The sequence below is a fragment of the Dysidea avara genome, chromosome 13 (genome assembly GCF_963678975.1).
Source record: "Dysidea avara chromosome 13, odDysAvar1.4, whole genome shotgun sequence".
NCBI classification, from domain to species: domain Eukaryota; kingdom Metazoa; phylum Porifera; class Demospongiae; order Dictyoceratida; family Dysideidae; genus Dysidea; species Dysidea avara.
The window spans coordinates 7,263,617-7,275,803 of NC_089284.1; the positions used below are offsets into that span (position 1 = coordinate 7,263,617).

The 12,187-nt window shown below is 39.8% G+C and overlaps 1 protein-coding gene across 1 annotated transcript in view; it reads right to left on the reverse strand.

Annotated features, from left to right (window-relative positions):
- LOC136242482 (uncharacterized) overlaps positions 1 to 12,187 on the reverse strand; it is a 34,921-nt gene that overhangs the window by 22,510 nt on the left and 224 nt on the right. Inside the window, exons 2-21 of the mRNA XM_066033912.1 lie at positions 10,543 to 10,869; positions 10,022 to 10,336; positions 9,663 to 9,971; positions 9,298 to 9,606; positions 8,554 to 8,859; positions 5,930 to 6,235; positions 5,557 to 5,865; positions 4,425 to 4,751; positions 3,708 to 4,031; positions 3,286 to 3,615; positions 2,933 to 3,235; positions 2,724 to 2,878; positions 2,468 to 2,669; positions 2,091 to 2,414; positions 1,855 to 1,993; positions 1,590 to 1,798; positions 1,212 to 1,538; positions 828 to 1,145; positions 449 to 781; positions 41 to 382 (exon numbers count right to left, since the gene is read on the reverse strand). Coding sequence (XP_065889984.1) covers positions 41 to 382; positions 449 to 781; positions 828 to 1,145; positions 1,212 to 1,538; positions 1,590 to 1,798; positions 1,855 to 1,993; positions 2,091 to 2,414; positions 2,468 to 2,669; positions 2,724 to 2,878; positions 2,933 to 3,235; positions 3,286 to 3,615; positions 3,708 to 4,031; positions 4,425 to 4,751; positions 5,557 to 5,865; positions 5,930 to 6,235; positions 8,554 to 8,859; positions 9,298 to 9,606; positions 9,663 to 9,971; positions 10,022 to 10,336; positions 10,543 to 10,869 — 5,814 coding nt within the window. The remainder of the gene's footprint in view (positions 1 to 40; positions 383 to 448; positions 782 to 827; positions 1,146 to 1,211; positions 1,539 to 1,589; positions 1,799 to 1,854; positions 1,994 to 2,090; positions 2,415 to 2,467; positions 2,670 to 2,723; positions 2,879 to 2,932; positions 3,236 to 3,285; positions 3,616 to 3,707; positions 4,032 to 4,424; positions 4,752 to 5,556; positions 5,866 to 5,929; positions 6,236 to 8,553; positions 8,860 to 9,297; positions 9,607 to 9,662; positions 9,972 to 10,021; positions 10,337 to 10,542; positions 10,870 to 12,187) is intronic.

The following is a 12,187-nucleotide window of genomic DNA, read 5'->3' on the forward strand; positions in this document are numbered from 1 at the left end:
CAATAATGATATAGTAGTTCAATGTGCATGTTTAGTTTACCAAAGCAATGGACTCCGACATCTTCAAAGTGTACACAGTTGTGGTCACCCAAAGACTCCATGATGTTTGGACACAATGTAATGTTCGATTCTGTTCCATTACAAGCAAGATTATCCAGCCATATTGGTTGTGAAGTAGCGCCTTCACCAAATGAACGGAAAGATGCAGGAACACCACCCAGACTGTAACCCAGTTGACGACAGATCACACTGGCATCATTGGCATCAAAAAGATCATCACAGATAGTTCCCCACTGGCCTCCATAAAACACCTCAACACGACCTTCACTTGCAACATCTCCATCAACAAGACGAATATCAAAATTGTTTTCATTTCCAGTATCTGAAACATACATCGCACAATGATGTGTACTCAATAAAATTAATTTGAGAGTGCATGTGTACTTACCACATACAATGTTGACATCTTGAGCATGAGTACAAGAACTAGTTCCTCCTCCAATCTCAGCTGTGCATTCTGACAAGCTGCTTTCAGTACCATGACAACCAACACTGTCAAGCCAAACAGGACCAGTTCCCCTCCCAAATGTAATGGAAGAGCTCAGCACCAAGCCCCCTGATGGATAGCCCAATTCTCTGCAGGCTACATTTGCAGCTGCTTGATCAAACCCATTTCTGCAGACAGTACCCCATGCTCCATACAAATAGACTTCTAGAATACCAGATGAAGTATTGGGGTTAGGGAACAATCTGAGAGTGAAGGGATCTATTGCTCCACCACCTACACAGGAGATAAATTGGTTGCTCAACTTGTGCATTATGTCTACCTCCACATCGAACACCAACATCTTCAAAGTGAGCACAATTATGATCACCAAATGGAGCAGCTGGACATTGGAACAAGGTGCTCTCATGTCCATCACATTGTACATCATCCAACCAGATGGTGCCGTTGCCCTGTCCAAAGTATCCGTTACCAAACGCAATAGCATTAGTAGCAGTGTAGCCAAGTTGTCTGCACACTACACCTGCATCAACACTACTAAAAAGATCATCACAAACTGTTCCCCATTGTCCATTCCACAATATTTCCAAGCGACCCTCATACTCATTGCTGCCACCAACAAGACGGATGGCTGGGGGTGCTGTATATAGAAGATAGAACACATATTGATTTCATCCAACCTCAATATTATTTACTAGCTACTTACAGCCACAGATCAATCCTGCGTCTTCTCCATGGAAACAGTTGTGTGCACCAAATCCATTATGGGTACAGTCAATCAATTGAGTCTCTGATCCTGTACAGAATAAATTATCTAGCCAGATTTCTCCTGTTCCTTGTCCATAAAAGGCACGTGTTCTTGTTGCTACAAATGGTAGTCCCAATTGACGACAAGCAACTCTACCATCATTTCCACTCCAGAAGTCATCACAGACGGTTCCCCATACACCATCATGGCATACTTCAACACGTCCTTCAAAGTCATCAGCACCTCCCACAAGACGAATATCTCCTTCGGTACAAGTTGTTTCATCTGTAAAGAGAACCATAAATTCAAAGTGTAGTCAAATTGTTTGTAACAGACTTGATGCAGTGCATCCAACACCAGCATCTTCAGAATGTGTACAATCATTATTTCCCCAGCCATTGTGTTGACACTCAGACAAGTAGTGATCTCCAGTAGTACACTGTACTTCATCCAACCAGATGCGATGATTTGGGTCTACACCACCAAAATAGCTGCCTGTGTATGCTCTGATTGCATCACCATATCCAAGTTGACGACAAACAACACTGAAAAATCACAAGAAATGCAAACATGAACATTTAGTTTCAGAGTAAATACATACCCAGCAGCTATTATATCCCAGTTATCATCACATACTGTTCCCCACTGTCCATTGTAGTACACCTCAACACGGCCTTCAAACTGATTACTACCACCTTCTATTCGAATTGGAGCTTGCACAAGTGGTGTAGAGGTGTTAGCTATACATAGTGAATATTACATTAATAACTAATAGACAAAAAGTGTGCTAATGTGTGTTTGGTATGTACTGTATCATTACACTAGGTCATCACATACATGAGCAGATGACACCGGCATCTTCACTGTGATCACAGTTGCTGTTGCCCCATCCTGAGGATACGCACTGACCAAGTAGTTGTTCAGCACCATGACACTGTACATCATCCATCCAGATTGTGCCTGTTCCTTGTCCAAATTGAGCCCTTCTAGGAGCTTCAACTGCATTTGCATATCCCAACTGATAGCATACTACATTAGCATCATTGATGTCCCAGTCATCATCACAAACAGTGCCCCAAGAGTCTCCAAAGAAGATTTCAACTCGTCCTTCATTTTCTGTACTTCCACCTACCAATCTAACATTAAAAGTCCTATCATCATCTAAGAGGAAACATCAAATTACATCTGGGTTATATCATCTACTACAGACTTACTTGCACACACTACACCAGCATCTTGTGAATGATCACAATTGTCAGCCAATGTTCCTAGTCCTGGATTTGTGCAAGCACCGATGTTTCCTTCCTGGCCTGTGCACTGCAAATTATCAAACCATACAGGACCATTTCCTTGACCATAAAAAGCATTAACAGTAGCATCAACAGCTCGTAGGTATCCAAGTTGATGACACACAACCTGTTGTAATCAGGTAATAAACTGCCATGCATTGTTGTTGCTATTATGACTTACATTAGCATCAGTTATTCCAAAGCCATTATCACAGATTGTTCCCCATTGTTTGTTGGCCAGTAACTCAACACGTCCATCATAATCAGAGAAACCATCCACTAAACGTACTTGGTAGTTATTTTGTGGTGGTAGTGTTCCATTGACTGGTGACTCAGCTGTAATTTATAAATCATTTAAATGATACCCTGAGCAATTGTAAGTAACCTTACTGTAGCATTCGATGTATACTTGAGGGCAGGAAGTTGCGGCAACTGTGTAGTTACAATTTTGAATGGATGTTGCATCTTCTGGGCACTGGAGACTTGTTGCACCAGAACTGCAGCTTGCTGGTCCAGTTGAGTAACGATAGAGTCCAGGAAATCCTAGCTGAGAGCAAATCAGTTCTCCATGTTGTCTACTGAAGCTGTCACCACAGAAACAGGCCCAAGCTGAGTTATCACACACCTCAGCTCTACCCTGGTAGTAATCATTACCATTGAGTCTGACATTTCCATTTGGAGGGCAGACATAATCTATAGAAATATCATTAACATACATACCACATTGTATGGTAGCAAGATACCTGTAGTTATACATTCAACCCCAGCATCTTGATTGTGAGTACAATCATTGATCATCCATCCCTTGTTAGGGCAATCCTCCAGTCGAGATTCACTAGTATTACACTGTAGGTTATCCAGCCAGATGGGACCTTCACCAGCTCCAAAATATGCTGAACCATAAGCTCTTCTTGCTCCTTGGAAGCCCAACTGTCTACATGCTACATCAGCATCTTGAAGTGACCATTCATCATCACACACAGTGCCCCATATTCCATTGTAGCAATATTCTACACGACCACTATTGGTAGCATTAGAACCATTCAGTCTGATACTGTTTCCTGGACATGGGTCTGTGAAATATTATATAAGTATAAATTCCAAATTATATTAGTTGTATTCTACAGTGGCCATTTCAATCTCTATGGTTACCAATTGTACTCACTTGGCATACAGAATACTCCAGCATCTTCAAAATGGTTACAGTTTTCTATACCCAGTCCATTATGTGAACACTGTACCAGCTCAGCCTCAGTTCCATCACAACCAAGATTGTCCAATAATATGTCACCACTGCCTTGTCCAAACTGGGCATTAGTATATGCTATTGCTCCATCAGTGGGGTAGCCCAGCTGACGACATGCTACTTGAGCATCCGAGGTACCCCAAAGATCATCACACACTGTACCCCATGCAGCATTACATCCAGTACGAACCTCCACTCTTCCCTCATTAGGTGCTGTACCACCCACCAATCTGATGCGTCGATCTAACACAATAATCTCATTAAAAATAAGTACATTGATTTATATGATATTATTGCTAATGGCCTATTATTGTAGCTATTGTACTATCATTTAATCCAAAGAAAATATTCACCCAGTAGTGACCCCAGACCTGACATACAGGGGGAACTCAGCATGTATGTTGTTGTATAGCTGTAGAATAAAGTAGAATTTTGGGGGTCTGTGGATACAACTCCCAGGATTCATTCAATGTAAACACTTAAAAATTGATGTTAAACACATGGAAAGTGCTAATGCTAATCTATACTGCAATTTTTCCCCAAGATTTTGTCACAACTTATTTTTCAACAGAAGGACCATGCCTCCTCCCTTGCCTACATGCCTATAATCACACAATCTCAAAATGTATTAATTACTTGCAGGACATGGATTGCATCTGACACCAGCATCTTCATGGTGGCCACAGTTGTGAGTACCAACTGGTCTAGCCGGACAGTCACTAAGTGAGGTCTCATTACCCCTACACCGTACATCATCAAGTTGAATTGGTCCACCACCTCTACCAAATCCTGCACGTGATACTGCAGCACTAGCACCAAGAAATCCCAGTTGATTGCATACAACATTAGCATCATTGATACCCCAAAAGTCATCACAAACAGTGCCCCATTGGCGATTAAAATAAATTTCCACTCGACCTTCAGTCTCATCACGTCCACCAACTAACCTGACTTCACCTTCGTCTACAAAATGAAGTGTCAAAATTATATAGTCATTCTGAATACACAAAATGTTGTGTATAGCTAAGTTGTGTATCAAGCATGAATTTATCTGAAATGATATTCTGTAAACAAAATATGAATGCCATAAAATTTATTCTTTAGAATGTACATGCGTTACTATGCCAAAATTGCATGCTGGTCAGTATTGACTGATAAACTAATAGCTTTTCATTCCAGGATGCTGGTACCAGAATCCCTTATTGTAGCACTTATATACAGGAGTATAATCACTGCAGTGCAGTAATACGATAGTATAGGCGGTAGAAATCACCTCAGCCTAAAATTATACAAAGTATAGTTTAACAGTATCTACTACAGAGTATTTCTAATGAATTTCTCAATCAACCAATAATATACTGACTGGCTATAAGTGAGTACCTCACTCATTCAGTTCTGTTCAGAGAAAAGTAAAGAACACCTGCACACCTTACAGGTGGAGTCATATGAGAACAAGGCATCCCTTTTTTTGATGCAACACAAGAAGCACACTGCACGTATGCATTTGACTACATTCATGCATACATTGGCCCTGTACTTCTTAAATTATGCAAAATCATTGGCATTAGTTTGTTTATAAACTATGCCTTTTCCTCTTATGTAGCTGCTTCTCAACAACATCCGCTATTATAATGCGAATGCCACTTACTATAAATATGATATTTGTAATTCTAATTGATTTCATCATGGCAGCAAACACACAATGCAACAAAGTTGTCCCTTTTATTTTGTATGCATGGGAATACAACACATTGATTAATTAATATACCTGGAATAGGGCAGAATATTCCAGCATCTTCACTGTGAGCACAGTTGTGGTTTGTTTCTCCATTGTGTCGACAATCAAATATGTTTGATTCATTTCCACGGCATAAAAGATTATCTAGAATAATGTCGCCAGTTCCTTGTCCAAACTGAGCTACTCTGTATGCAATAACTCCATCAGTTTCAAAGCCTAATTGTTTACAAACAACACGAGCATCAGCAGTACCCCAAAAGTCATCACACACAGTGCCCCAGTTTCCATTATAAAATACTTCAACTCTTCCTTCATTGGGACAGTTGCCATCAACTAAACCTGTATTTTGTATAAAGGCAATAAATGTTTACATGCTAGCTAGCTGCAAAGTATTAATACTTACGGATTGGAATGCATCTTGCACCAGCATCTTCAGTATGGTCACAGTTATGTGTTCCAGTTGGACTACCTTTATTACAAGTTAAAAGGTTTTGACTGGTAGCACCACAGTAAAGATCATCCAGCCAAATTCGTCCAGTTCCACCACCAAATTCTCGTATGTTTTCACTTGCTCCAAATGGGAAACCAAGTTGTCGGCAGGCTGTACTTGCATCATTGATATCCCAGGAATCATCACAAACAGTGCCCCATTCACCCATTGTGAATACCTCCACACGTCCATGATAACTTGTATTGCCATCAACCAAACCTAAATAAGTGAACACATGTGCTGATGGTATGCTACTGTAATGTTAATAGATACATTTCATGCCATTACTCAGTTAATGTAACCTATATTATGTAGTGCTGAATATTGTTTATTTGTCCATCTAAACACTGCCATTTGTGCTTACTAGATGGAAATTAACTGACAGCATGCATGGGATCAATTCCTACTATATTACAGTATAGGCTTTAACTGAGCGGTCAAAATTTGGTGGTCACACATTATAATCTAGGATAAGTATATATATGCATGGCAAAGCCTAGATGTAAAATAAAATATGGAACATGACTACAACAGTCGATCAATAACACTGGCTAACACTTCCATGTACATTGCTTGTATATGCTTTCATTTCTGCCTGGACAATTGATATCCACACACAGCCATTGTTAAAATTTATTAGCATTAACATCATTGCAACCATTTCTTGGCTACCACCTTTGATTTCACAACTTTTTTTCACCCAGGCTTTTTAAGGCCGCACCATTTTTTCACAGCTTGGCTGTTTTTGTGTGGATTTCACTTCTTTTTGTACTTTATAAGGCCCCAAACCAGCCTATGGCTGACTTTGAGGTTTGTTTTTACTCACATTTCTTCTTTTCTATGTAGATACAATGATGATTATTGAAGACAGACTTATAAATGTATTTCATTGTATGATTTAATTCAATATTTGATAATAATAATTATTGTAATACTCTAATAGAGTGCACATTTTTTAAGGACTTCTAATAGAACATACATAGAATGTTCTAGAACAATCTAGTACTTCTATTGGTAGATCTATGAAATTACAAACTGCCAACACGGGTTGTTGGTTGACCCTCAATACGTTTACTGTATTGTAAAGTATTAATAATAATAATAATAATAATAAACGTTTGATTAGCTATAAGCAGATTTCAACTAGAAATTTCATTTATAAAGCAGACATTAAGTGAGGTGATCAGCCAAGGTACCAGTGGTTCAGTGGTTAAGGATGCAGGTGTTAGGTATGGAGGTCCCTGGTTCGAACTCTGGTAAGTCATTTTTTGCACACCTTTTTTACCCCGCGGTGACTGCTCTATTAGAGTATCTCGATCCCGCGATTTTACACTTGTTTGGTTTTTACTTTATAACTTTGTCGCTGTAACTGTATTGCTATTCAAACTATCAAAAGGCACTGCTATGATGATCAGCCTATATACATACCCATTTTCAAGTTATTTCTATACTCGGTTTACCCTGTAGCCGTGACAGAAGTTTGATCTTTTTTACGTGAATAAACGCTCATAACTCCTTGAATATTCCTCAGATTCACAACAAACTTGGTAAGCTTACGTGAATCCACCTTTACACGCTCTTCATTTGTGCCAAGATCGAGGCAATCGAGTTACACGTTTGCGTTTGTGTTTACATTTTTGTTTAGTGGTGCGAAAAGAAATCAAAGCCCCCGTAGCCTCCCGTACAACACAAGAAGAAAAAAACGAAGAAATTAAAACGAATTTTTGAACGCCCATATCTCACAAATGGCTGTTGCGAATTTAATCAAATTTACTGTGTGGCGTACCCTACATGGGGGACAGCTATAGTGCAAAAATGGTGTGCTTTGGAGAAGGGGCCATGGAGCTATGCACGCATGAAAAAGCTGTTTTCTTTCTTCCTGTCAATATACTCATGGTGTGGTCGCCGGCTTTCTTGGCCGCACGACACACTACCGTGTGTCTTGATCACGATGTGGTCGCCGGCTTTCTTAGTCACACAACTTGATCACGGTGTGGTCGCCGGCTTTCTTGGCCGCAACACACTACCGTGTGTCTTGATGAAGTCTTCATTGATGGGATTGAATTACAGTCTAATCAAACAGTCATTAAATTAGGATGTCCATAGATTGCTCAACCCATAAACCAATGCGCTGCAAGCGCAGGTTTCAGACCCTTGGAAAACAATCAGTGTAACAGTTAACCAACCTAGCTGGGCAGGTATTAATGTTGGTTTTATTATCAAATTTTGGATGATTACTACTAACTCTGCACATGGGTAATCAATATTACAGCCACACTCTGCTGTAAAGTTTAGCTTCTAAATAACATGCTGGTAAGTGTATACTCAAAGTATTCCACAGGAGTATGTAAACTAAAGGAGCTCACTGTCACTCATATTTAGCATTGATAATTTCATGTGCCTCACTATTGAAATGCTACTATACCATATCATAACAAAAAAGTTATATGCATATACGAAGGCACATGAAATGCACAAGCCGTTGACCCAGAAAAATTTTGAAGTTGAAATAATTTGAAATGTATACATGTACTTACGAATGTTAGTGCACACAACACTGGCATCTTCATTGTGTCCACAGTTGTGGTTTCCTGGGCCATTGTTTGGACAAGAGAACAGATCAGCCTCATTTCCAGTACATCGAAGGTTGTCCAACCAAATTTGTCCATTTCCTTGTCCAAATTCTGCAAGTCTTGGCCAAGTAGCAGCTGTACCATATCCCAGTTGTCGGCATACTACATTGGCATCATTTCGACTCCAAAAGTCATCACAAACTGTGCCCCATGTTCCATTATAATTGACTTCTACACGCCCTTCATTATCATCATCGCCTCCAATAAGTCCTGCAAATAGTTAACGATTGAAACAGTGATTTTAGTATATATTATTAGTTTTTACTACTATACCACTTGATATTACGTACGTATTTTGAGTATTGGTGGCATTCATATGTATATCATAATATATTCTAAGTGATGTTTATAGTAAGCTTTTTGATACAATATAAATAACTTGATCACTTGTGTAAGATTAAAACTGTTATATAATGTATATGCACTGAATTATAGATTTCCTTTGAAATGAATATTCCAATATCCGATGTGATCTTTGAGCTCTACAAGCAATGCATTGTGTGAGACTGTACATAGTGTATAGCCATTTTACTTTAATGACATAACAAGTCACAAGCAATACAAATGGAACTAACTCTAACCACATAATTTATATGATATCCACACTTGATGACCATGTGACCACTTGTCATGTGACATAGAACTTACGAACAGTTGGACACTTGACACCAACATCTTCAGCGTGAGAACAATCATGGAATGTGACAATACCACAGTAAAGGAATGATTCCCTAGTTCCTGCACAATTTATATTGTCAAAGTGAATTGGACCAGTGCCTCGGCCATAGCCTGCTCGGGTTCGCCATGAAATAGCTGGAGTCCTTGCACCCCACTGCCTGCAAACTGTATTAGCATCTGGACGATTAAATAAATCATCACAAACAGTTCCCCAAGTGTTGTTTCTGTAAATTTCTACACGACCTTCACTTGATTCACCAGCAGTACCATTGATTAGCCCTATAAAGATCAGGTTACTGGTAAAGTTAGTATAATCTAATGAATACATTACTTACTGATATCTCTCAGACAGCGCACTCCAGCATCTTCTGCATGAGTACATGTTGTGCTAGCATCGGTACTGAATGGACAGTCACGAATATCACTCTCAGTCCCTGTACAAGCTACATTTCGAATTTGTATTACACCAGATCCTTCACCAAATGCAGCAAGCCCATATGAAAACTCAGCACCAGGGTAGCCTAACTGACGACAGAAAACATCAGCATCTACTCGACTCCAGCCATCATCACAAACTGTAGTATAAGCACCATTACGAACTATCTCTACACGACCCTCATAGCTCACAGTACCACCAACCAATCCTGTAGGTGTGAATCTTACTAACACATGAGCACATAATGAAGTTGCTTACTGGCATCATTGCAGACTAATCCTACAATTTTACTCCGATCACATTGGGTTGAAGGGAAATTTGCAGTCCTTGCAGAACAATCCTGTAGTCGGCTTTCAAGACCTCCACAAGCAATATAATCCAAGAGAATGGGTATGCTGTCACCTGATCCAAATGGAGAATTTCGTACAGTGTCATAAACAAGTCCCAAGCCCAACTGTTGACATGCAACAGCACCATCTGCAAGGTTCCAAAAATTGTGACAAGCAGTTCCCCACTGTCCATTCATATAGAACTCCAATCGTCCCTCTAGTGGACTGGAACCATTAACTAGTCCTGTATATAGTGATTAACAGCAGTATAATAGTTCATTCCATACAGTTATAATCAGTAGTATAGTCTGTGTGAGATATAGCTACCAGCTATAAAGTATAATTATGTCAAACCTATATATATAGCTATACGTTTCCATAGAATAGCTATAGTCTATAATATATCTATAGCTATACACTAACAATGATAGCTATATATAGCTAACTCACTGATGTCATTTTCACACACAACACTGGCATCTTCAGAGTGAGCACAGTTGTGAGTACCAGCAGGTCTGAAACTTGGACACTGCAAGAGGTTCTCTTCCGTTCCCGCACACAGCAGATCATCAAGTACAATTGCACCTTCTCCTTGACCATACGCAGCACGCTGAACCGCTCGTAGAGCGCCCGGGTAGCCAAGCTGTCTACAAACAACACGAGCATCATTCAAACTCCAAAAATCATCACAGATAGTTCCCCAGCAGCCATTATACCATATCTCAACACGACCTTCAGCTGGTCTGTATCCGTCTACCAGACGAACATCTCCAACTTCTGTGGATGAGAAAAAAAGACCTGATTTATAGCTATAGCAAAGCACAGTTTTGAAATTATCAGCCGAGGGCCCGGTGTCTCAGTTCGTTTGTCCACGCACTTCTAACTTGTCGGACTGCCGGCTATAGAGTAGCTAGCTAGTCAATCTAAGCCTGATCATGAGCCTGTAAACTTACGTCAGGTGGTGAGATGGCTCAGTCAAAGCCGCTGTGGAATGTTTCGCGTAGCCAGCTATTCTCTCGTCATTGCATGGTGCATGCATGCCTGTGGAACAGCGGGACTCACATTATTATTATTATTATTGGGGGTACAGGTAAGGAGGCAAAGCCTGTAAAAACCTGATCTAAACAATCAAACTACTACAAAAATAACTATACAATATCATACTGGTAATCATAATAAAATCTATCTAGGTGTGTCTTAAACAAATTGGTTGAATGAACATTAACTGAGTCATATGGGAGTCCATTCCAATCATTTATAATTCTTATGACACTGACTGCACTATTGTTGATTTTACATCCTGTCTGCCTAGTTACACTGTTAAAAATAAAGAGTAACCACCACTCTGAAGAGTTCCCAGTGTAGGGAGGATTTAACACCCCATGGAGAGTAACCAACACTCTGAAGAGAATAACCATTACTCTGAAGAGTAAGTGATTGATAACTTTTATTCTTAATGTAATTGTTTATTGTAATGAGCAGGACTCACAGGCATAATGCCTTTTTCTCTGTATTTAATAATAATAATAATAAAGTGACACCACCTTCAGAGCATGTGTTACTCCCCAGTTACTCCTTTAGAGTAATGGTTACTCTCCAGGGGTGTTAAATCCTCCCTACACTGGGAACTCCTTGAGAGTTGTGGTTACTCTTCATTTTAACAGTGTAGTAGTAATAAAGAATATAAAAGAATAAAGAATGACGAAAAAAAGTGGGAGTCTAGCCGGCTGTGCATGTGAGACCACACGGCGGCTGTATGAGACTGCTTAATTTTTCTTCGGGAGTCGTCTATATGGCTATTGTCCGCATGCAAAGGAGACATTAAAAGCCGCCAAATGTACAACAGTAAAGTAAAGCATACTTAGCTATAACATCTACAACGAAGTAGCTATGATAGTAGTAGCTATATACGAGGTAAAGTATAAGGGGGGCCTAGACTCAGGCGTACACAACTATAGAAAAATGTAGATTTTGAGGTAGATGCTACAAAGGGCGGTGATGGGTCTCTAGATGTACAAATCACCTGTAACAATGCTAAAGTGGATGTAAACACGCAAATTATACCTGAAACACAGGTAGCTGGATCCCTGGCAAG